The 27,816-nt window shown below is 30.8% G+C and overlaps 1 protein-coding gene and 1 long non-coding RNA gene across 2 annotated transcripts in view; both read right to left on the bottom strand.

The window, feature by feature from the left end:
• Positions 1–10,460: 10,460 nt before the first annotated feature.
• Positions 10,461–12,650, bottom strand: LOC105852066 (uncharacterized). Its single transcript, XR_001143863.3, has 3 exons — positions 12,157–12,650; positions 11,926–12,065; positions 10,461–10,716 (listed from the first exon to the last, which is right to left on the bottom strand). It is a non-coding gene; the product is annotated as an uncharacterized lncRNA (long non-coding RNA).
• Positions 12,651–21,409: 8,759 nt separating this feature from the next.
• LOC101501283 (receptor-like protein kinase FERONIA) overlaps positions 21,410–27,816 on the bottom strand; it is a 10,112-nt gene continuing 3,705 nt past the window's right edge. The window contains exons 2-7 of the mRNA XM_027334667.2: positions 25,926–26,927; positions 24,858–25,107; positions 24,615–24,770; positions 24,116–24,552; positions 23,324–23,456; positions 21,410–23,195 (exon numbers count right to left, since the gene is read on the bottom strand). Of these exons, the coding sequence (XP_027190468.1) occupies positions 21,551–23,195; positions 23,324–23,456; positions 24,116–24,552; positions 24,615–24,770; positions 24,858–25,107; positions 25,926–26,927 (3,623 nt within the window). The 3' untranslated portion in view covers positions 21,410–21,550. The remainder of the gene's footprint in view (positions 23,196–23,323; positions 23,457–24,115; positions 24,553–24,614; positions 24,771–24,857; positions 25,108–25,925; positions 26,928–27,816) is intronic.

The following is a 27,816-nucleotide window of genomic DNA, read 5'->3' as shown; positions in this document are numbered from 1 at the left end:
ACAACATGATTTAAGATGGTGATGTCTGATAATTGAGAGATAGAAGATCCATGCTATTGAACAATGTTTAATTATACTAATAATGATATGTTAATTTAAAAAAAAAAAAATTAAAATCTATATTTCTTTTAATTTTAGAAAAAATAAATTGTTACGTTAATTAAATTAAAAATTTATAAAAACTATAATTTAATTTTAAAAAAATTATTTTTTGAATTAAATAAAAAAAATATTTTACAAATTAAATAAAAATAAACTCAAAACATATTTTAATTTTAAAATTATTTTTTAAAATAATCATAAGCAAAAGCCCCTGTCATAATAAACGCAGTGAAGGCAACCTTGTTACGTGTTCCTTCTTCCTCGCGCAATACTGTACTTGTTCTTCCTTCATCTCTCCGGGTTGTACTTTCTTCTTCCCTCTTCTTAGTACTTCCTTCTTCCCTCTTCTCTCCTTCATAAAAATCTTCTTCCCTAATCATAACTATAAACTCCTACTTCACACCACCACCTTGTGTGATGACGAGGAACACAACCACCTTGTGTGATGACGAGGAACACAATGTATACTTTGTTTGTGTTGCATTGTTTGTGTTTATGGTGTTAGGTGAAGATTTTAAGCCTACAGACCAAATACTCTTAAATTGTGGTGGCCCTATTCTTAGTTTGGATCTGGATGGCCGTTCATGGTCCACTGATCATGGCTTGAATTTTGGTTCTGGAAATTCCACCATCTCAGAGGTTGCAACTAATGACCCTGCAGTCCCTCAAATTCCCTTCATGACGGCGCGAATTTTCGAATCACCATATACCTATAGTTTTAAAATATGTTTTGAGTTTATTTTTATTCAATTTAAAAAATAATTTTTTTTATTTAATTCAAAAAATAATTTTTCTTAAATTAAAAAGTAGTTTTTATAAATTTTTTAATTTAATTAATGTAACAATTTATTTTTTCTAAAATTAAAAGAAATATAGATTTTAATTTTTTTTTTATTTTAAAATTAACATATCATTATTAGTATAATTAAACATTGTTCAATAGCATGGATCTTCTATCTCTCAATTATTAGACATCACCATCTTAAATCATGTTGTTGGAGATAAAAATATAAATTTATTTAAATATTAGGATAATGGATTTGATAAACATGAATTTTCTTAAAATTGATAATGAATTTATTGAGTTCTAAGTTTATGTAAAAAAAATGATTATATTGTTTTCGTTTTAAGATATTAAAGATCAAGTAGTTACTTACAATTAAATAAGATGGTGAACAATGTTACTTACAATTAAATATTAGGATAAGTTTATGTGGAAGGTTAAAAGTACTTGCCTAGGCAATAACATCAGCCGTATTAAAAGCACTTTGATTAGCGAGGAATATTTTGAATACTCTTTGATTAACTTTGGTTATCACCGGTGCCCTCACAAAAGTGAAGTCTCACAAGAGAGACAAACCCAAAATCAATTGAGAATGTCCAATTCAAGTTGTAACTCAAGTTGATATTGGCGTTTGGACCCATCGATCTGGCCGACGAGAAAACAATAGTCGGAGCAATATAAGACGGTGTTCCTGGAGGATACTCAATATTCACTTCTATACCACCATTCACAGCTCCAAATCCAGTGAAAGACGCGTCAGCACTCCAAGACCTAAACATGCCAGTATCACGAGAACCCGGAATATTACTCCCACCCATATTTAACCTATAAACATTACCAAGTGCATTTCTGTTGTCAATGGTGAAGACACTTCTAATACCAACAATCACATAGACATCATCATCAGTGGAAGTATAAATATTAGGCATCGACATGACCTCAATCCCATTGACAAATGCATATGCATTAATTACAGTGGTAGATGGAGTATTCCTTCACAACATAATGATCCTTTGAACCAAAAGTGGTCTCAAGAACACTGAAGTTCCTAAGCAAGGTGTAGGATTGGGATGTCACGCCAAATTGGGCATCTGATATATTAAGACCCGAATAAGAAGTCGGATAAAAATATAACCTGAGGAAAATCCAACTAGAAGCCACCGGAAAACTATAGGTATATGGTGATTCAAAAATCCGCGCCGTCATGAAGGGAACTTGAGGGACTGCAGGGTCGTTAGTTGCAACCTCTAACATGGTGGATTTTCCAGAACCAAAATTCGAGCCACGATCGGTGGACCATGAACGGCCATCAAGATCCAAACTAAGAGTATTTCGTTCGTAGGCTTAAAATCTTCAGCTAACACCATAAACACAAACAAAGTATACATTTATGTTCCTCGTCATCACACAAGGTGGTGGTGTGAAGTAGGAGTTTATGGTTATGATTAGGGAAGAAGATTGTTATGAAGGAGAGAAGAGGGAAGAAAGAAGTACTAAGAAGAGGGAAGCAGAAAGTACAACGCGGAGAGATGAAGGAAGAAGAAGTATAGTACTGCGCGGGGAAGAAGGAACACGTAACAAGGTTGCCTTCACTGGGTTTATTATGACGGGGGCTTTTGCTTATGATTATTTTAAAAAATAATTTTAAAATTAAAATATGTTTTGAGTTTATTTTTATTTAATTTAAAAATAATTTTTTTTATTTAATTCAAAAAATTAGTTTTTTAAAATTAAAACGTAGTTTTTATAAATTTTTTAATTTAATTAACGTAACAATTTATTTTTTCTAAAATTAAAAGAAATATAGATTTTAATTTTTTTTATTTTGAAATTAACATATCATTATTAGTATAATTAAACATTGTTCAATAGCATGGATCTTCTATCTCACAATTATTAGACATCACCATCTTAAATCATGTTGTTGGAGATAAAAATATAAATTTATTTAAATATTAGGATAATGGATCTGATAAACATGAATTTTCTTGAATTGATAATGAATTTATTGAGTTCTAAGTTTATGTAAAAAAATGATTATGTTGTTTTCGTTTTAAGATATTAAAGATCAAATAGTTACTTACAATTAAATAAGATGGTGAACAATGTTACTTACAATTAAATATTAGGATAAGTTTATGTGGAAGGTTAAAAGTATTTGCCCAGGCAATAACATCAGCCGTATTAAAAGTACTTTGATTAGCGAGGAATATTTTGAATACTCTTTGATTAACTTTGGTTATCATCGTGGTGCCCTCATAAAAGTGAAGAATGTCCAAGTCAAGTTGTAACTCAAGTTGATATTGGCGCTTGTACCCATCGATCTGGCCGACAGAGAAAACAATAGTCGGAGCAATATAAGACGGTGTTCCTGGAGGATACTCAATATTCACTTCTATACCACCATTCACAGCTCCAAATGCAGTTCCTAGTAGGAGAGACGCGTCAGCACTCCAAGACCTAAACATGCCACTATCACGAGAACTTGAAATATTACTCCCACCCACATTTAACCTATAAACTTTCTCAAGTGCAGTTCTGATGTCAATGGTGAAGACACTTCTAATACCAACAATCATATGAACATCATCATCAGTGGAAGTATAAATATTAGGCATTGACATGACCTCAATCCCATTGACAAATACATATTTATTAATTACAGGGGTAGATGGAGTAAAAGTTACGTTCAATGTACCTCCATCAATGTGGATGGAATATTCCTTCACAACATAATGATCCTTTGAACCCAAAGTGGTCTCAAGAACACTGAAGTTCCTAAGCAAGGTGTAGGATTGGGATGTCACGCCAAATCGGGCATCTGATATATTAAGACCCGAATAAGAAGCCGTATAAAAATATAATCTGAGGAAAATCCAACCAAAAGCCACCGGAAAACTATAGGTATATGGTGATTCGAAAATCCGCGCCGTCATGAAGGGAACTTGAGGGACTGCAGGGTCATTAGTTGCAACCTCTGACATGGTGGATTTTCCAGAACCAAAATTCGAGCCACGATCGCTGGACCATGAACGGCCATCAAGATCCAAACTAAGAATAGGGCAACCACAATTTAAGAGTATTTCGTTCGTAGGCTTAAAATCTTCAGCTAACACCATAAACACAAACAATGCAACACAAACAAAGTATACATTTGTGTTCCTCGTCATCACAAAAGGTGGTGGTGTGAAGTAGGAGTTTATGGTTATGATTAGGGAAGAAGATTGTTATGAAAGAGAGAAGACGGAAGTACTAAGAAGAGGGAAGAAGAAAGTACAACACGCAGAGATGAAGGAAGAAGAAGTACAGTAGGGGGAAGAAGGAACCCGTGGAAGAAGTACAGTGGCGGGGAAGAAGGAACGCGTAAGCTTATGATTATTTTAAGAAATAATTTTAAAATTAAAATATGTTTTGAGTTTATTTTTATTTAATTTAAAAAATAATTTTTTTTATTTAATTCAAAAAATAATTTTTTTTAAATTAAAAAGTAGTTTTTATAAATTTTTTAATTTAATTAACGTAACAATTTATTTTTTCTAAAATTAAAAAAAATATAGATTTTAATTTTTATTTTATTTTAAAATTAACATATCATTGTTAGTATAATTAAACATTGTTCAATAGCATGGATCTTCTATCTCTCAATTATTAGACATCACCATCTTAAATCATGTTGTTGGAAATAAAAATAAAAATTTATTTAAATATTACGATAATGGATTTGATAAAGATGAATTTTCTTAAAATTGATAATGAATTTATTGAGTTCTAAGTTTATGTAAAAAAATGATTATGTTGTTTTTGTTTTAAGATATTAAAGATCAAATAGTTACTTACAATTAAATAAATGATCAAAATTGAAAAAACAAAAGATAAGTGATTATATTGTTACTTAAGATTAAATTAAAGGAGGGAAAGATGGTGGTTTAAACGAAGAGAAAGTGACACGAGTACGAGTTTGTTATGCCACGGGAACAAAAGGAGTTGAAAAATGAAGCAATTACCTGCCTACTATTTATATAGATTAAAATTGTCAAAAGGAGTTTAATCCTTGTATTGCCACACATTATAAAAAGATTGTCCACTTTTTACCTTAGTTTTTATTTAATGTTAATATATTTATTTAATTTGAAGTGTATTATTATTTTAATTTTATTTTGTTTATTTTTAAATTAAGATTTTTAATTGTTTACAACATAATATAGAATCTATTTGAAGTATATATATATATTTGTATTTTTTTTATGAAAATTGTTAGTCGTCTGTTTTTTTACAAAATTTTTAGTCATTTTTCTTACTCTTAGTTGAAGGGGTCACTTGTGGCACCTAATGCGTGCAATTATTTATATATTATTTCTCGCGCTTAAATCTAAAATATTGTTAGATGTGAATCAATTCCTTACGAACTAAATAAATATCAATTGAAAGTTAGTGATATTATTAATTCATTATATCATTTTACAATATATTTTCAAATAAATAAAATAATAAAGTATAGGATTAACTCAAACAATTAATTTATGCAACCTAACATTGACACACGACCCTTAATTAAGAAAGTTTCAAATTTTTTATAATATATTTAACTTTTGAAAAAATTATATTGATATTATAATTTTGTAAAGTAAATCTCTAAAATTTTATATTTACAACTTATACTTCAAATAAATAATTCATTTGTCTGTCATATCAGTTTTGTGGATTTAAGATCCAATAAACTTCAAAAATATTAAAACACTCAAATTTATGTCATATTTCTCTAAGATATTTTAGAATTTATTAAAAATTAAAACAACATTTAATTTATTGAAATGAACATTCAAACTCAAAATTTTTATTTTTATTTTCAGATAACATAATGATCCTTTGAACCCAAAGTGGTCTCAAGAACACTGAAGTTCCTAAGCAAGGTGTAGGATTGGGATGTAATTATATTGATATTATAATTTTGTAAAGTAAATCTCTAAAATTTTATATTTACAACTTATACTTCAAATAAAAATAATTCATGTCTGTCATATCAGTTTTGTGGATTTAAGATCCAATAAACTTCAAAAATATTAAAACACTCAAATTTATGTCATATTTCTCTAAGATATTTTAGAATTTATTAAAAATTAAAACAACATTTAATTTATCGAAATGAACATTCAAACTCAAAATTTTCATTTTTATTTTCAGATGCGTATTAATTACTCATATTGAGACACAAAAAAGTAAGTATAATAAAATTCAAAATTAAGATGTAAGTTTTTAAAAAACAAAAAAAGAAAATACGTGTTAAAATGTAACATTTAGGATGTAAGTTTTAATAAATAAAACAGACAAAATATACTTGTTAAACAATTAATAACATGCGTACTTCAATAGGTTGAAGTTGTCAGCGTGCAGTGATAGATAAGCTAGAAATGGGAACAACAAGAAATTATTTTACGGAGAGTTCTAGGATATATAAAAAAAAAAGTAATTTATTATTTTTAAAATTAAATCACCAATAATTGAATAATATGTTATTTATGTATCAAATTTTTTAATTTAATCAATTTTAATAGATACTATAATAATGTATACATAGACAAATTAAAATAGTAACTACATCAATATTTAAATGCAATTAATTTGTTTAAATTTAATAATTAATTACTAAAGTAATAAAAAATTAATTTAATTAATTAATTAATAAAATAATTCTTAGAAATTAACTTTGCAAAAAATTAATTTAATTAATTAATTAATAAAATAATAATTAAAATAATAACTAAACTGTATTTAAATAAAAATTCCATTAATTTTTAAGATAAGGATATTTCTCACATATTTCTCTCTTCTTATACTCTTTCTCTTTTCTGAAATTCTTCTTGGAACCAAACACACACCATGTATTGATTTAATATTTTTTAGGCTAAATTACATATGTGGTCCCTTAACTTAATTTCAGGTAACGTTTTAGTCATTTATCTTTTTTTTCCCGACTTGGTCCTTTATTTTAATTTTAAGTGACAATTTGATATTTTATGTTTTAAAATTTCAACAATGTTATCCTTTTGTTATACAAAAATTCAAAAAAAAAAAATCAATCAAAACTTATAAAATTAATTATATTCTTCAATATAATACAAATTTCATCAAATTCATAACGCAAATCTTCAAATAAACTCATATTTTCATACTTTATTTGATATTGTTAGGAATAAAGGACTAAATCAGGAAGAAAAAAAAAGATAAAGGACTAAAACGTTACCTGAAATTAAGTTAAGGGACCACATGTGTAATTTAGCCTATTTTTTAATTTAATTTTTATAATTAAATAAAGTATAAGTAAATAACATCAGGTGAACAACACAGCTCAAACTGTGGGCTTGTTATATACAGGGATACTGTTATGACTCAGGCTTTAATGAAGGCAGGTCGACCAATCTTCTTTTCGCTATGTGAATGGTAATTTTCTATTTTAGCATCTTGTTGTTCTTCTAACTTTAAATACTCCCATCTAAAAAAACTTTGTTTGTTTGTTAGGGGAGATATGCACCCAACTTTGTGGGGTGCTAAAGTTGGAAATAGTTGGAGAACTACTAATGACATAAATGATTCATGGGAAAGGTAAAAACCATGCACTCAATTGTTTGTAACTAGTAGTTTTGAAAAGTGAAAAAGGATGGTGTTTACCAATGTTGAACATCCTTAGCATACTAGCTAGTAAAATAACTTGTTTTTTGCAGTAGGATTTCAAGGGCTGACATTAATGAAGTTTATGCTGAGTTTGCAAGACCTGGTGGCTGAAATGGTTAGTATTTTATTAGCATAGTAACATTTTTTTTGAAAGATATTAAGTTTGTATTTTGATTGCATGATATAATTTGGCCAGTCTAGATTTACTCATTTGAGCTTATCTATTAGCATAAGCATTTTGTGCATAATTTGTCATTTTGTGGTTCCCTAAACATTGTAACATGTTACTCATATTAACTTTTATCTCTTATTTTCGCAATAGATTTGCTTGGTGTACAAGGTAAAAAGGTTAGAATGGAAGGTGATCTTGAGGTAATTTTCTTCTGTGACCATAGGGTATATTGTCAGACTTTTGTCCGTAGCGTTCAGTATTTGGAAGTTTTTTTATAAATTCATTGTTGGTTTCTGTGACCATAGGGTATATTGTCAGACTTTTGTCCGTAGTGTTGAAGTTCTTTTATAAATTCATTGTTGGTATATAGTTTAGTCATAATTTATAAAAGTTATACATTTGATTATGTTGCTATACATTTAAATGACAACTCATTTCCATAGCTATAGGATTTAACAGTAACAAATTTGCTATAAATATTATTTTTTATTATCAATAAAAAATACATAATATTTTAATTTATAAAATTAACCCAAATATAAATACACTGATATATATATTTAAGAGTCAGTAATAACCAAAATAATTGATTTTATAATAGAAAATAGTTTGGAAAACCAAATTTTTGAGAATTTATGCTCAACTTGTTCTAATAATTCCTAATTTATGCCTAAGTTGTCCACTGTGTAGTCTTCTAAATTGAGATGCAACAAACTTAAGGTCTTCAGCTATGAGTGCAAAGGCTTCAACTTCTGAGATAGCTTTAAGTGTTCTTGTTGAAGAAGGGAGTATCACACTTGGTCTTGGAACTAAGACCCATGTTAACAGTTCTTCACCACAGAAATCACCTGGTCCAATTCAACATGAGTTGAAGAATCCAACTCAGCCTCCATTTGTGGTGTAAGAATCAAGATTTCCTCGGATTATAAATAGCATCTCGTTCATTGGATCACCTTAGTCTTGGACAAGTTCCTTCAGTGCACAATGCAGGCTTTAGTCTTTCGCATATTGCGTCTATCATCATCTGATCGATTTGATCAAACAATGGAGCCTATTAAAAAAAATTCACATGTGTCCTTCAATATAATCATGATTGGGATTGATAATAAGGGTTTTTAAGAAAGATCTGCAACCGCAATATAGATTGTGACATCAAGAATTTTTATGTCTTCACCCCATGATTGAGGTTGCATCAGCCAAATTTGAGTGTGATTTCCCTAGGATATCAAAGATCGCGACATGGTCATGACCGGAATTAAAAACTGTCTAGACAGAGGTGGCGTTTGATGTCTCTCCTAAGATCAATTGGAAGTCCTTTAAGAAGATCTTCTTCGTCTAAATCATATTGTCTCATGACTTACTCTTCGAATTAGTTCGTAAAAGAATTTCAATAATTAAAGAGCAAGGACAAAAACACTTCCCTCTTGATATCAAGATTTGTAGGTTCTAAGCATGAATTCATCATTATATTTTGCTCAACATGATTACATAAAACAACTCGATAAATGTAGAAAGGGTCCAAAATACTTGCCTTAGATTCCTTAAGCCCCACTAGAGACAAAAGAAGTACTTATTGAAGAATGAAGAGGATGTAACTTGTGAAGTCATGGCATCAGCATATATACTAAACTGATAAAAGTCAGCATTTGGTGAACATAAATTTGTGATATTATTAGCTAAAAACCAGGTGACCCTGAGGGCTTCTTTAACCCTGTGGCAATCAAAGAATCCATATTCACAATACGATTTCTCCATTTTGCAAACATTTCTCCAACATGCTTCTTGACGTTCAATTGATAGAAGGTATCAGCAAGCTCCTAAAATCTATTAAGAATATTTCCCATTAGAGCACAAAAATAAAAGCATGAGTAAGTTTGGAAATGGTATTTCAATTTTTCTGTATTACATTTTTTGTGATGGCTTTTCTGTCATATTAATTGATTTGCCAGCAAAAGAAGAAACAAAATATTCATAACATCCATTGGTGAAAAATATTTTCAAGATTAGCACCCTCTGCTAAAAGTGTCATCCTAAGTTATATGTTGTTATTTTATAAATTTGATAAATACATTCCACATTCTAGTTCAGCTCGATAAGCAGCGTTGCGAATTGCGGGTTCGCGAAAAATAGCAATATGTTCAAAGTTCATTAAGCAGTAGTGTTATAGTTATAGCCGCTATTTGACAATATTTTGTACTAAATTACGCATTGTAAACCAAGAGTGATTTGTTCAATTTTTCTATGTTATAGTGTTGCTTTAACCGTTATTTAACAACACTGTTGATAAGAAAATAAAATGTGGTTTCCATTAAATGCTTTCCTCTTAATTTAAGACTTAATTTTCTTAATAAACATGATAAAAATAGTAAAAGGGTTCAAATGCTTGAGCAATCAAGAGAATGTAGTGTGATTTACATGCATGGCTGGCCAACATGTAAAGCATGAGGTTGTAAGCAGCACTTGCCCATGCTGTTTCTATGACAACTCCTGTAGCTTTTACAATTTGTGATGAAAGTGGAAGAATCAAAAACAGCCTTGGAATATATTGGAAAATGATGAAAAAACGAAGGACGTTTTTATTATAACACCCTGAACCCAAATTGAAATAAAAAGTAAAATGCACTAGTTTTAAAGAGATTCGCGGCGGTTCCAAAATAGAGTATACATATATATATATTTTTAAATACTTTAAGGTTCATGACGTCACGTTCACACTTACACAAAATGCTTGCATAAAAATTTTCAATAAAAAAAAATTCTTAATATCGAATATAGTTGATGTTCATTAAATAAATACTTTTGATATAAAAGCAAGTTCTAAACTTAGAGACAATTAATTTCTACCTCTGAATAACCGATAAAATAACACAATTGATCAATCAAATTTACAAAAATCTAAATTGTTCATAACTCAACAAAATACGAAAAATTACTCCCACCCAATATCACCTATTCAGAGCGTGGATCCCCAATCGATAACCTGAAATAACTGCGCTCTCGCAAGCGCCAAACACAAGCAACGAGGGGTGAGCTTCGAAAACATGTAATAGTATAAAATAACTGAGAAGAACACGTAAAAAAAATATTAAACACCGTATCATATCAAATCACAACCAACAAGAATAATCAAGGTAAAACATTGATACAATCCACAACATCAAGTAAGTAAATACACAAATCAAGTAATGTTATGCATGCTCTTATACTCTAGACTCCTCCTCTTTCTTTGGTACCATTCTAACTCTGAAGTACTTGGTTAGGAGGCTCGATACTATGCCACCACGCAAGTGGACGGACAATTCAAATTGGCCATGTCCTCATAGATCCCTCAACTCAACCCGAGACACATATACGTGACAGTCGAGGTAAACGTGTGTTGCGTGGTAGCTCCCGACATTTGGAGTGCTACCTCCAAGTCACCTAGGAATTCCCCACCCGGATACCTCCAAGGTCTAACAATCTTGCCTTAAGGCTCAACAGTAGACCGCCACGATCAGGCTCATTCAGTTGTACTTCCCCATAATCACTAGGCTTGTCAGGCCCTACCTATATGATGACCAAATAATCTCTACTTCAAAAATTATCAACAACTACTTTCTCCCCTCGTTATCCTAGGTTACTTACTCCATTATGAGAACCATCATTGGCACGGGTCGAATTCGTCACTATTCAATTAAACACAATACGCATTTCATGATATTCATCAAGGTGGTAATATCACAAGTCAAGGAGCACACATCGTCATTGCAGATTTCCATAGTCATACATTATATTCAGAATTTATCATCATGATACGTCATCTCAAACAATAAAGGGTTTACACTCACATATAATAATAATACTAGATCATTCACACACACCACATCAATTGCAAGGCAAATAATTACAATTCATCACATTTTATATCATATATCAGTATCAAGGATAGATATAAACAAAACACAGAGTGAATCAAATACACAATTCTACAATAATTCAACTATCATACGATCTTCAAAAATCAAATCAAACAACATCCTATAAAAGTTTCTAATTCATATTTTAACCTCACAAAATTCAAGTTTACTCATTAGTTAATTATTACTCAAAGGGCTTCTGCCATACGTAGCAAGCCCCGAATGAATTGTGGGAAATACGGTATTCCCGTTCATCTAACTAAATTTATACTCATGCATTCGAACTCACTCTCACCCCATACCTCAATTTGACGCTTTCATAAGATATAAGGACCATAATGATTTTCAGCAACCATGAGATGTCGACAACACGCAACAAACGAGTCCAAACGCATCGACGAATTTGCAGAGTCAATGAAACATGGCTGATAATTTACGCGCACTATAAAAATCAATGTTACATAATTAAAAAAAATATTTAGAGAATAAACATATTCGAAACGAAGTGAAACAAATTATCAAAAAGGCCTCACCGACGTGTTGGAGCACCGATACGGTCCGACATCAATTTCCCCGAAACAGACAAACGAGTAGTGCTTCTTGAAGGTTTCGACGAGAGGAATTCAAAAACGATATCAGTTTTTCAAGATGATGAATGTGTTGTCCAGAATTCAAGAAAACAGTTGCGACAATGGTGGAAACCCATTTTTTAAATATATCGATTGGCGATTTCGAGCATATGTAACGAAAGAGGGTGTTTCATGGAGTCCAAATATGGTATTGGTTTTCGTTTGTGATAGTCGTGGTGGCCGAAATCTTGATCCAAATGTGGAGGTGTGATTTTTGACAAAGAGAAATAAGACGTTTCAATTTACGATTTAGGTTGAGAATGAAAGAGGAAATCACAATGATCACGAATGTGGTCTCAGTTTTCTTAGACAACCATTGTAACAATCGTGGTCGAGGCGAGAAGAAGGAAGAGGAAATGGTTGTTGGCGGCGGTGTATACGAAGAAGAAGAAGGAAGATGTTCTGGTCTTGTTGTTAGTATTTTTCTTCCTTTATTATTATTATTATTATTATTATTATTATTATTATTATTATTATTATTATTATTATTATTATTATTATTAAATACTATTATTACTATTATTATTATTCAAAACCTTTTTATTAACTTTACTTTTATTAAAATAAAAATAAATAAGTTTAATTATTAAATATCTAGTTAGTAATAAGGATGACATATTTTACTTTAAAATAATAACAATCTAAAATTAATAAAAAGATATAAATATACTTAATATCCCTATCAATAATTTAAATAAATTATTAAGTCAAACACATGATAAATTATCACACTATAGCAAATACACATGTAAGAAAATCAATCATAATTATTTGTCAACACATATTGTAAACACATGCAATACTAAATTAATTCTTTAAAATCCCATTAGATAAATTAAATAATTTATTATTAAATTTGGGGTGTTACAATTCTCCCCTCGTTAAATTGCTTAATATAAAAACAAAATTTCATTATCTTATGTATAAATTAGTGTTCTCAAATGCGCATTGCAGAAAATAGCGTTTGCTCAAATCCCACTTATGTATAAATTATCTTATGTATACGTGGAAGGCCTACACCAAAAACAACAACTAAGAAAAAAGTTAATTCAAACATGACCAAAGGTCAAACAATAAGAGGAAATGAAAATGAAAAAAAAAAAAACAAAGAATAGTCAAATAATATCATATTATTCTTCACACGAATCGCTTGCAAATAAAAGTCTAAGCATCAAAGGACAAAAAAATTATGTGGCCAAAATTTAAGGACTAGAAATTATTTGAAGAGAATTTCATTATGTGCAGTAGTAAATTACCTCTAACAAAAAAAAAATAGCATAGAAATCAATAATCAGATAAAATCCAATTAATAGAGAAGAATCATTATGTGCAGTAGTAAATTACATCTAGCACATTCACATATATATCCTCAAATCAAACTTCAAGCCCAACTCTGTGCAAGATTAGTTTGATACAACCATACAAGAATAAGATACTTCAATCATACTTTCAAAGCCAGTGCTTCAGAAAAAGGATGTTTACAAAAGCAAATTGAGAGAACCCTAGAACATACCAAAGCAAAAAAACAAGAACCCTAGAAAAATCGATTAAGACGAGCAACACCAAGTGCAATCGCAAATAAATCGATTAGGTCGATGACAAACGAAAAAGAAGTGGATTTGAGAAACAAGAAGCATACTATGAGTTTGAGCACAATCGCAGAGGGATCTGAGAAATTTGAGGATTGAGAGAAATGAGGGATTTAGAAATTTGGAGTATTTGATAGAAATAGGGAAATTTGAAGGATTTCATAATTTGAGGAAATAATTTTGGGAAAAATGGTTTTGGAGCGAAGATAGAAGATGATTGAAAAGCGTATCAAGGAACACATTGAATACTTTTTATTCTCTCAACTTTCACTCAAGATATTGAGGCTAAAGATCTTGTATAAAATTAAGGTTATTGAGATTATAATATATAGATTTTTTAAAATGAAGTTGTTATCAAAATTAAAAAAAAATTACCTTAATTATAAATTCTTATCTACATAATATTTAACTAGAAAAATTATACAATATTTAAATTAATTAATGATTTCAATTTTTTTCTTCTCTTTTTTAGTTATGTGTTTCCATGTTGTGATAGAAAAATGTTCATCTCCTATTTGCTAAGAAATTGTTTTTGAGTTCTTTAATTTTTTATTTTTTTATTTATCATTTTTTTAGTTCTTTTTTAGAAACAAAATATCTTTCAAATTTTTATTTATATTTACATATTTTATGAAAGAAACCCCCTTATATTCATAAGAAAAGGAAACAAGCAAAAATAATGATTAATAATACTATTTGTAGTATACTCAATGTATTTGAATTGATTGTCTTTACTAATCTAATGCACTAATTTTAATTTTTTTTATTCAATGCACTCATATCAATATACAGTAGAATTCATTTGAATTTTTAACAAAAAAAAAGTATTTATTTATACTTAAAAATACAAAAATACCTAAAAGAAAGTATTTATGATCTAAAATACCTAAAAAAAAAGTATTATTATATTAACAATATAGTTGGCGATTAACAAATTTAAAATAAATATTTTATCAACATAACCAATCTCAATAAAAATCACTCAATTTGTAACCTCAATATTTAATACCTTCAATCAACCTAAAACTCATATAAAAATATATTTTAATCAGTACATATAAAAATAAAATCTTTTACTAAAATAAAATATATAAAAATGTAATCTAATGTATTATTATTATAATAATTATAATAATAATAATTAAAATAAAACTTAAGGGTGAAATAATATATAACATATACAAATTATGTTATATAAAAATATATTAATGTCTCATTAATTCAAATCTAATTAAAAAATATACATAAAAAATAATCGGCTTAAATGTAATTTTAGTTCCTTGATTTTTACAGATTAACGAAATTGATTTCCTTATTTTAAAAGTCAACAGTTTTGGTTCATCCCTATGATTTTTTAAATAAAAATTAATGACGTGAGAAGCTTTATATAACGTGAGATATGATACAAAGATGTAGAATGATTAACACCAATGAAATTGGAAAAAAAAAACTCCGTAAAAACTTAATTTTCAACATCGAAATTTTTTCATATTTTAGTTAATGACATATAAATAATTAATGCATCTAGATGGCTTTATATTATAGAATTGTATGTCACGTTATAAAAAAAATATGTCAAATCTTCATTCTTTTAATTCAAAAATATGAAAAATAGATCAAATTTGTCGACTTTTAAAATAGAGGGACCAATTCCATAAATTGGTTATAATAGAAGACTCAAAACGGAAATCAAGCATTTTAATTACTAAGAATGAAAATTTCATTGTAAAAGTATTTAACAAAGTAGGTATTCTTTTAGAATAATATATAAAATATAGGTTAAATTATATATGTGGTCCCTTAACTTAATTTCATGTAACGTTTTAGTCCTTTATCTTTTTTTTTTTTCCCATTTCAGTATTTTATCTTTTTAAATAATTTCAATTTTACCCTTTAAGTGGGTTTCCGTTAAGACAATGTTAACAAATTCCCTCCTCAGTTTTCTTCTCTTTCAGATTTCCAAATCCCTTGTTTGGAATTCTCTTTTACGTATCCAAATCCCACGTTGAAATGGATTTACGATTTCACATTTCCAAATCCCACCTTCAGAAGACTCGAGTTCCTCTACTTCACCGGCGACCAATCCAATCAATCACGACGATTTATTTGAAACGGGTTGGGACCCAAATCGAGACGGTAATGGGTCTGCCTATATTGCATCATTAAATAATTGATAAAAACAACAACAAACCCTAAATACCCTTTTGGTTGAATATTGATAAATCATAAAAAGGGATGTTAGAAAAGAGAGAAACCATAGCGATCTCGAAACCCTAACCCTTAAAAGATGTGGATAGGGGGATTAAGATAGAGATCAAGCAAAAATAAAATTAAAAAGAGATTTGATTTTGTTGTTGTTTTTGTTATTGGTCAAACCTTGAGTTGATTGAAAACGTGAAGCATCATCGATGGAAAGATAATATGAATGATTGCGATGCAGTTGGAATCGTGAGAGTTGCTTCTCTCTCTCTCTCTCTCTCTCTCTCTCTCTCTCTCCCTGTGAAGTGAAATGAATCAATATTCAAACTGAGAAAGAACCAAACAATGGATTTGGAAATGTGAAAAAGAAGACCAAACAAGGGATTTGGAAATGTGAAAGAGAAAAAAACTGAGAAGAAAATTGAGGAGGAAATTTGCTAACATTGCCTTAATAGAAATCCTCTTAAAGGGTAAAATTAAAATTATTTAAAAAGATAAAATACTAAAATGAGAATAAAAAAAAGATAAATGACCCAAACGTTACCTGGAATTAAGTTAAGGGACCACATGTGTAAGTTAGCCTAAAATATATGATACAAGAGACCTATACTTATATCATAATCACTTCCTACTTTTTATATTCTCTCTGTACACCTACACTCACATCCCATCTCCACCACAAACGTTAAGATATACAAACACTGTCAATAGTCTTTTAGATTGTTCTTGTGAAACTAAGAGATATTGAGTATTGTGTTGCATTAATGGCATAAAAAATAAGAAGTGTCGTGTGACACTTTAAATCCCAAAATAACATTTATAATAATTTATACTAAAACTTTTGAACAAAACTCGCACCAAATAAAAAAAAATTGTTCAATAAAATAAATAAAAAAATCATAACTAATTTAGGATATCACGTTTCTCAAATATCAAAAGGAACACTTTAAATTTTGATTCTCTTATAACACAGAACAATCTCCACTAACTTGATTTAACTAGAATTTCTTGATTTGATTCCCAAGATTTACTAGTACTAAGGTTTTCATTTGTATTTACATAAGTAAAATACACATTACAAGTATTAATTCCCAATATCACCTATCAGAGCAGAGTTTCTCCCAAACTTGAACTTCAAGATTCATTAACTGCAATTCCCAATATCACCTAGAATAACTGCAATTTCACAAACACAGGGCCAAGCCAATCAAACACAAACAACGAAGGAGGTGAGTTTCGAAATTATGTTGATAGTATAATATAAGTAAAAAGAACATGCAATTAATCATCAATAAACCATATCATTACACAAACATTCTTCAAGAAAAAATATCACATTATATAATCAAAATCAAGGAAAATCAATAATACATTTCACTATAACATCAAATCATCTCAAAAATTATTATCGCACACGATACGTATTAATCACAACAAAACAATCACAAGAAAATGCAATATTATGCATGAGCTTTGACTCTATTTCACAATGTGGTACAATTCTAACTCTGAAGTACCTGTTTAGGAGACTTGATGCTATGCCACCATCTCGTTGGACAGACAATTCAAATTAGCTTTACCCTCATAGATCCTCTCGACTCAACCCGAGACACATATATGCGACAATCGAGGTAAATGTGTGTTCCATAGTATGGACACTACGAGTATGGACACTACCATCAAATTAGGGTCAAGAGTGAATATATTCCTAAGACAATTTTTAGGACAAGATATGGATACTACAAGTATGCAGTGATGCGTTTTGGAGTTACCAACGCCGCTGCTACTTTTATGAATGATATGAATCGAATATTTAGAAATTTCTTAGATAAGATTGTTGTGGTGTTTATAGATGATATTTAATCTACTCTAAGAGTTTAGGTGAGCATGAGAAACATATGAAGATCATCTCTAGTAAAGGAGTAATAGTTGACTCTAGTAAGGTAGAGGCAATATTAAGTTGGCCCCAACCTAAATCAGTGACTGAAGTAAGGAATATCCTAGGATTGACGAGTTACTATAGAAAATATATAGAGAGGTTTTTAGTCTAGCCTTACCTCTCACCAAGTTGACTAGAAAATGGAAAACTTTTGTGTGGGACCAAGAATGCGAAGATAATTTCCAAGAGCTTAAGGGAGGATTAATTTTAGCACCTGTTTTAGTTATATTAGATCCATTCATGAATTTTGTGGTTTATTGTGATGCTTCTAAAAAGGATTTAGGATGGTTTTAATTCAAAAAGGAAAAGTGGTAGTTTATGCATTTAGAGAACTTAGGTCACACGTGGCGAATTATCCAACCCATGATCTTGAATTAGCAGTTGTAGTATTTGCTCTTAAGATTTGGAGGCATTACTTGTATGGAGCAAAATTTGAGGTTTTTAGTGATCATAAGAGCCTTAAGTATTTGTTTGATCAAAAGGAATTAAATATGACACAAAGAAGGTGATGTAGTTTCTTAAGGACTACAATTTTGAGTTGAAATATCACCCTGAGAAATCTAATGTAGTGGTTGATGCTCTAAGTCGAAAATCCTTACATGTGACTTGTATGATGGTATAAGAGACTAGTCTATTAGAGAAATTTAGATATATGAATTTGGTTGTGTCCTTTAATGCTTTATGCTTGAATATGAATTGGCTAGAAATCGGTAGTAACTTGAGAGGGATAATAAAAACATAACAACTATTAGATAAAGTATTGTAAAAGCATAACAACTATTTGATAAAGTATTATAAAAACATAACAACTATTACATAACAATTTCGTTTTAAAATTAACATATCACTATTACAATTAAATAAATTATTAAATTAAAGAAAAAAAAGATTAATGACTAAATTGTTACTTGAAATTAAGTTAAGTGACCAATGGTATATTTTGTTTTAAATAAATTACTCCATGCATCTCAAAATAAATGTCTCATTTGTAATTTGTTTTCTATTTATAATTATTTGTCATTTTACAATACCAATATTATATTTATTACTTTTTTTTCCACTGGTATACTCTTATGTATTATATATTAACTCATCTAACAACTTCACTTCCATTTGACATGTATGGAGGAAATAATGCATGGAGTTCATTCTCTAATCTTTCTGTACAAGAATGGTCCCAAAGCAAGTAGAATTAGACTTAATTTGGATTAGCTTCTAGCTTGTGGGAGTTTACAAATAAGTGTCTGATTAGATTGACTTATTTGAACTTATCTACTGGTATAAACACCTGTGAGAGTGTTTGAGAGAATTTATGGAAATATCTTATAACATGTCCACAAGTTGTTTTTAGTTTATTTTCATAAGCTCTTCGAGACAGCTTATGAAAACAGCTTATAGCTTAGATGAAAACAGTTTAACTTTATTTCATCTTATGTTATGAAAATCAAATAACTTATACATAACCACATATATGATGAGCATTAATGCTATATAGATACACTTAATTAAGTTGTTTATGCAAACATAATCTAAGTTAATAATTCTTCACTAATCAAAATATCATTATAAGCTTATAGGTGTTTATGAATAAGGTAAATGAGAGAGCTTCTGACTCAATCCTTCCTAAAGTTCTCGTTTACCTTCTTCATAAACACACATAACTTTATAAGGGCTTTTTCATTTTTACTTAAACTACAAGTTATTATTTAAGAGAAACTAAGTTATTGCAAGATCTTTTAGCATTCCATTTTATATGTGTTTATTGAGAAGTTTATCCAAACAGACTCTTGAAACTCAGATAGAAATAGGGATCCAAAATCCCTGTTGTAGGAAAAGCATGCGTTTGCACGCAGTAAACACTTTCAGCCTAACATCTGATATCAGAAGGTTCATATTACATAATAAAAAAATTACTTTTAAATGATCTTGGCCTTTAATTTGAAATCAGACAGTTGAGATCGAAATCCTGCTCTATTGCAAAGATTTGAAATGTCATGCTACAAATAAATAAAAGGAGATTTACACATTTACCTGCTAAACCTGGCAAACATGCAGTTCCTCCCGATAAAACTACTGTCTTGTACCAATCACCGTCTAGTATACATTGGTGATTCAGAATAACAATTTATCTGTTATAAATAGTTGCAAAAAAATGCCGAAGCCTAGTATACATTGGCGATTCAAGGTTGCCAAATTCCTGCACATTAAAAAGGAGGAAAACCTAAAAGGCAATGCATAGTATCTGCAAGAAGTGCTTTCTGCAATTTCGTGTGTTTGGTTCTGCGATAACAAAAATTGATTCTAACTGAATTGATTTTATAATATCAATTTCATTTGAAAGCAAGTTGAAGGTAAAGTGATTTATGTTTGGATACATTCATGAAAAAAGTGATTTTTATCAATTGATGGTTGGATAGTTTCGACTAGAAGTCAAAATGAGAATAAGGTCAAATGAGGATGTATGAACACAGCAAAAACTAGACATAGTTAATTTTCACCAACTATTTTCATTCTAACAAAACATGCCATTAGTTTATTGCAAAGATTTGAAACGTCATGCTACAAATAAATAAATAAAAGCAGATTTACACATTTACTTGCTAAACTTGGCAAACATGCAGTTCCTCCCGATAAAACTACCATCTTGTACCAATCACAGTCGCCCGTTAGTTCTGCAGAATGACAATACTCCATACAAACAGCTATGGCCTGGTGCAAACCCATGGCTTGCCTATACAGATAAGTCAAACATAAGCTTAAACTACAATATGGTAGACAACAACAACTATTGAAGCGTTTATAGAGGCGAATAATTGATTTTTGATCTGTTTGGATGTATTCCGTAAAATTGATTTTGCATTCAAAACTAATTGTAACTTGAAGTTTGAATTTGAAGCTTTTGCCTCTACAGTTGATTTGAAGTCTTAAATTTATTGTTCAACTCATTTTTACATAAGCGAATCCAAACATATAACCAAACAGAGATACTTAATTTGTCGCACCCATATTGCAAGAAATATATAAAGAAGTAAACTTACATTCCAGCAATATGTGGCTTGAATAAAATCTCTGCCGTCTGAAACCTCTCTTTTGAAAGTGTAAACCATCCATCTCCTGCAGCTTGAAATGATGCTTGTGTGTTTTCTTTTAATAGCTCAACTTCATAATCAAGAACAACATAACTGTGGGAGCAACCTAATCTACTAGTGTCTAACTATAATTTTACCTTATCGATTTTCTAATGAAAAGCTCTAAGATTCTCTTTCACATGTTACATGTCTCATACTTGAAAAAAAATTTAAAAGCAAAATATTTGTTGGGAAAAAAAAAAAAAACTACCAAAACTAAATACAACATGATTCTAGAAGGGAAGTAACTGCAAATTTTCCACATGTAAATTTCTCTCTTTTGCCAACACTACAACCTTGTGCCAATAATATATGTATTTATATGTAATAAATCGCCATGAATACATATTTCAATTAAGTTATAGGTTAAGAAACAAACGGATAATCCTAATTTAGTAACATTTATTTATAAAAGAAATATGTTTATTAAAATTAAAATAGTACTAGCCCTGAGCAGAATCTTTTCTAGCCAAGCTTCTACCTCCAACACTCGTTGAATCACCACTGTTTCCAGAATCAGTCACATAATCCAACTTCTTCTTTCCTTTCACATCTGTAAACAATGGCTCTTCGCAGTGTCTTCTGCCAAGACTGTTTCCACTATCTTCTGGATTTGCATTATCTTCTGGATTTGCAGTGTCTTCTGAACTTTTCTGAAGCCGCAAAGCAAGTTCCAGGTTCCACAAGACATCCCCCATCGATGGCCTTTCAATGCCTTGGTCAGCTACGCACTTCATCGCGGTCTCGGCGAACTTCTTAAAGCATTCCGGAACTATCTTGCCCTTCAGATAAGGATCACTGATTTGGTCAAGAATGCCTGTTTTGTAGCAATGAGCTGCCCATTTACCTAGATTCATTTCCTCGTCAGCTGGTTTTACGTTCAAAGCCGGGCGAGCGCAGAGTATCTCAAATATAACCACACCAAATGAGTACACATCGGATTTGTCGGTCATTTGCTGCCTCCTGTAGTATTCCGGATCCAAGTACCCGAAACTACCCTTTACCTCAGTAGTTACATGTGTATTATCCAATGAAGGATATGTTTTCGACAATCCGAAATCAGAAACCTTGGCCACCCACTTCTCATCTAGTAAAATGTTTGTTGTCTTCACGTCACGGTGGATGATAGTGCGTTCAACGCCGGTGTGAAGATAGTGCAAACCCTGAGCAGCTCCAATGCATATCTCAAGCCTTTGCTTCCACGGTAGTGGATGTTTCTGTGTCTTGTCTAGATGCTCCCTGAGTGTTCCATAGGCCATGTGATCATAGACAAGGATCATTTCAGTGTTCTCTTCACAGTATCCAATCACCGAAACAAGGTGGCGGTGACGAAGTTCAGAGAGCATTTGAATTTCAGTTTGGAATTCGTGCTCACCTTGTTTGGAGAGTGGATTCGCAGGTTTAATTGCGACTATAGTCGATCCGCCGTCAATTTCTCCTTTGTAAACCTTGCCAAATCCTCCCACACCGAGAATCAAAGTCTCGTCAAAGTTGTTTGTAACAGCCTTCATTTCCGCAAACGAGAAATGACGACAAAGGTTTTGTGGAAGTGAGGATTTGTAACTCCTTGTTGTGTTGGTATTGGCAGAAGCTGGAGAGGGTGAATTACTGAAAAGCGAAAGTGGAAACCAGCTAGGTCGTCCTTCACTTGTGCTATGCCTACGGCGACAAAATGTGATGAAAGCATATGCATTAATTGCAGTGGTAGATGGAGTAAAAGTTACGTTCAATGTACCTCCATCAATGTGGATGGAATATTCCTTCACAACATAATGATCATTTGAATCCAAAGTGGTCTCAAGAACGCTGAAGTTCCTAAACAAGGTGTAGCATTGGGATGTCACGCCAAATCGGGCATATGATATATTAAGACGCGAATAAGAAACCGAATAAAAATATAACCTGAGGAAAATCCAATCAGAAGCGACCGGAAAACTATAGGTATATGGTGATTCGAAAATCCGCGCCGTCATGAAGGGATTTTGAGGGACTGCAGGGTCATTACTTGCAACCTCTGACATGGTGGATTTTCCAGAACCAAAATTTGAGCCACGATCAGTGGACCATGAACGGCCATCAAGATCCAAACTAAGATAGGGCCACCACAATTTAAGAGTATTTCGTCCGTAGGCTTAAAATCTTCAGCTAACACCAAAAACACAAACAATGCAACACAAACAAAGTATACATTTGTGTTCCTCGTCATTAGTTGCAACCTCTGACATGGTGGATTTTCCAGAACCAAAATTCGAGCCACGATCAGTGGACCATGAACGGCCATCAAGATCCAAACTAAGATAGGGCCACCACAATTTAAGAGTATTTCGTCCGTAGGCTTAAAATCTTCAGCTAACACAAAAAACGCAAAAAATGCAACACAAACAAAGTATACATTTGTGTTCCTCGTCATCACACAAGGTGGTGGTGTGAAGTAGGAGTTTATGGTTATGATTAGGGAAGAAGATTGTTATGAAGGAGAGAAGAGGGAAGAAGGAAGTACTAAGAAGAGGGAAGAAGAAAGTACAACACAGAGAAATGAAGGAAGAAGAAGTACAGTACTGCGCGGGGTTTAAAATTAAAAAGTAGTTTTTATAAATTTTTTAATTTAATTAACGTAACAATTTATTTTTTCTAAAATTAAAAGAAATATAGATTTTAATTTTTTTTATTTATTTTAAAATTAACATATCATTATTAGTATAATTAAACATTGTTCAATAGCATGGATCATCTATCTTTCAATTATTATACATCACTATCTTAAATCATGTTGTTGGAGATAAAAATATAAATTTATTTAAATATTAGGATAATGGATTTGATAAACATGAATTTTCTAAAAATTGATAATGAATTTATTGAGTTATAAGTTTATGTAAAAAAATGATTATGTTGTTTTCGTTTTAAGATATTAAAGATCAAATAGTTACTTACAATTAAATAAGATGGTGAACAATGTTACTTACAATTAAATATTAGGATAAGTTTATGTGGAAGGTTAAAAGTACTTGGCCAGGAAATAACATCAACCGTATTAAAAGCACTTTGATTAGCGAGGAATATTTTGAATACTCTTTGATTAACTTTGGTTATCACCGTGGTGCCCTCACAAAAGTGAAGTCTCACAAGATAGGCAAACCCAGAATCAATTGAGAATGTCCATGTCAAGTTGTAACTCAAGTTGATATTGGCATTTGGACCCATCGATCTGGCCGACGAGAAAACAATAGTTGGAGCAATATAAGACGGTGTTCCTGGAGGATACTCAATATTCACTTCTATACCACCATTCACAGCTCCAAATGCAGTTCCTAGTATGAAAGACGCGTCAGCACTCCAAGACCTAAACATGCCAGTATCACGAGAACCCGGAATATTACTCCCACCCACATTTAACCTATAAACATTCTCAAGTGTAGTTCTGTTTTCAATGGTGAAGACACTTCTAATACCAACAATCACATGGACATCATCATCAGTGGGAAAGTATAAATATTAGGCATCGACATGACCTCAATCCCATTGACAAATGCATCTTTATTAATTGCAGTGGTAGATGGAGTAAAAGTTAAGTTCAATGTACCTCCATCAATGTGGATGGAATATTCCTTCACAACATAATGATCCTTTGAACCCAAAGTGGTCTCAAGAACACTGAAGTTCCTAAGAAAGGTGTAGGATTGGGATGTCACGCCCTATCGGGCATCTGATATATTAAGACCCGAATAAGAAGCCAGATAAAAATATAACATGAGGAAAATCCAACCAGAAGCCACCAGAAAACTATAGGTATATGGTGATTCGAAAATCCGCGCCGTCATGAAGGGAACTTGAGGGACTGGAGGGTCGTTAGTTGCAACCTCTGACATGGTGGATTTTCCAGAACCAAAATTCGAGCCACGATCAATGGACATTGAACGGCCATCAAGATCCAAACTAAGAATAGGGCCACCACAATGTAAGAGTATTTCGTGGGTAGGCTTAAAATCTTCAACTAACACTATAAACACAAACAATGCAACACAAACAAAGTATACATTTGTATTCCTCGTCATTACGCAAGGTGGTGGTGTGAAGTAGGAGTTTATGGTTATGATTAGGGAAGAATATTGTTACGAAGGAGAGAAGAGGGAAGAAGAAAGTACTAAGAAAAGGGAAGAAGAAAGTACAACGCGGAGAGATGAAGGAAGAAGAAGTACAATATTGCGCGGGAATGAAGGAACACGTAACAAGGTTGCCTTCATTGGGTTTATTATGACGTGGGCTTTTGCTTATGATTATTTTAAAAAATAGTTTAAAAATTAAAATATGTTTTGAGTTTATTTTTATTTAATTTAAAAAATAATTTTTTTATTTAATTCAAAAAATAATTTTTTTATTTAATTCAAAAAATAATTTTTTTAAAACTAAAAAGTAGTTTTTATAAATTTTTTAATTTAATTAACGTAACAATTTATTTTTTCTAAAATTAAAAGAAATATAGATTTTAATTTTTTTTTATTTTAAAATTAACATATCATTATTAGTATAATTAAACATTGTTCAATATCATGGATCTTCTATCTCTCAATTATTAGACATCACATTCTTAAATCATGTTGTTGGAGATAAATATATAAATTTATTTAAATATTAGGATAATGGATTTGATAAACATGAATTTTCTAAAAATTGATAATGAATTTATTGAGTTATAAGTTTATGTAAAAAAATGAATATGTTGTTTTCGTTTTCAGATATTAAAGATCAAATAGTTACTTACAATTAAATAAGATGGTAAGCAATGTTACTTACAATTAAATATTAGGATAAGTTTACGTGGAAGGTTAAAAGTACTTGCCCAGGCAATAACATCAGTCGTATTAAAAGCACTTTGATTAGCGAGGAATATTTGGAATACTCTTTGATTAACTTTGATTATCACTGTGGTGCCCTCACAAAAGTGAAGTCTCACTAGATAGGCAAACCCAGAATCAATTGAGAATGTCCAAGTCAAGTTGTAACTCAAGTTGATATTCGTGTTTGCACCCATCGATCTGGCCGACGAGAAAACAATAGTCGGAGCAATATAAGACGGTGTTCCTGGAGGATACTCAATATTCACTTCTATACCACCATTCACAGCTCCGAATGCAGTTCCTAGTATGAAAGACGCGTCAGCACTCCAAGACCTAAACATGCCAGTATCACGAGAACCCGGAATATTACTCCCACCCACATTTAACCTATAAACATTCTCAAGTGCAGTTCTGTTGTCAACGTTGAAGACACTTCTTATACAAACAATCACATGGACATCATCATCAGTGGAAGTATAAATATTAGGCATCGACATGACCTCAATCCCATTGACAAATGCATATGCATTAATTGCAGTGGTAGATGGAGTAAAAGTTAAGTTCAATGTACCTCCATCAATGTGGATGGAATATTCCTTCACAACATAATGATCATTTGAACCCAAAGTGGTCTCAAGAACACTGAAGTTCCAAAGCAAGGTGTAGGATTGGGATGTCACGCCAAATCGGGCATCTGATATATTAAGACCCGAATAAGAAGCCAGATAAAAATATAACCTGAGGAAAATCCAACCAGAAGCCACAGGAAAACTATAGGTATATGGTGATTCGAAAATCTGCACCGTCATGAAGGGAACTTGAGGGAGTGCAGGGTCATTAGTTGCAACCTCTAACATGTTGGATTTTCCAGAACCAAAATTCGAGCCACGATCAGTGGACCATGAACGGCCATCAAGATCCAAACTAAGAATAGGACCACCACAATTTAATAGTATTTCGTCTGTAGGCTTAAAATCTTCAGCTAACATCATAAACACAAACAATGCAACACAAACAAAGTATACATTTGTGTTCCTCGTCATCACACAAGGTGGTGGTGTGAAGTAGGAGTTTATGGTTATGATTAGGGAAGAAGATTTTTATGAAGGATAGAAGAGAGAAGAAGGAATTACTAAGAAAAGGGAAGAAGAAAGTACAACGCGGAGAGAAGAAGGAAGAAGAAGTATAGTACTGCGCGGGGAAGAAGGAACACGTAACAAGGTTGCCTTCATTGGGTTTATTATGATAGGGGCTTTTGCTAATGATTATTTTAAAAAGTAATTTTAAAATTAAAATATGTTTTAAGTTTATTTTTATTTAATTTAAAAAATAATTTTTTTATTTAATTCAAAAAATAATTTTTTTAAAATTAAAAAGTAGTTTTTATAAATTTTTTAACTTTTTATAAATTTTTTAATTTAATTAACGTAACCATTTATTTTTTTCAAAAATTAAAAGAAATATAGATTTTAATTTTTTTTTTTTTAAATTAACATATCATTGTTAGTATAATTAAACATTGTTCAATAGCATGGATCTTCTATCTCTCAATTATTAGACATCACCATCTTAAATCATGTTGTTGGAGATAAAAATATAAATTTATTTAAATATTAGGATAATGGATTTGATAAACATGAATTTTCTTAAAATTGATAATGAATTTATTGATTTCTAAGTTTAGGTAAAAAAATTATTATGTTGTTTTCGTTTTAAGATATTAAAGATCAAATAGTTACTTACAATTAAATAAGATGGTGAACAATGTTACTTACAATTAAATATTATGATAAGTTTATGTGGAAGGTTAAAAGTACTTGCCCAGGCAATAACATCAGCCTTATTAAAAGCACTTTGATTAGCGAGGAATA

This window comes from Cicer arietinum, chromosome 5, assembly GCF_000331145.2.
Source record: "Cicer arietinum cultivar CDC Frontier isolate Library 1 chromosome 5, Cicar.CDCFrontier_v2.0, whole genome shotgun sequence".
Lineage (NCBI taxonomy): Eukaryota > Viridiplantae > Streptophyta > Magnoliopsida > Fabales > Fabaceae > Cicer > Cicer arietinum.
The sequence above is the reverse complement of the archived record's forward strand: the minus strand, read 5'-3'. Positions and strand labels throughout refer to the sequence as shown.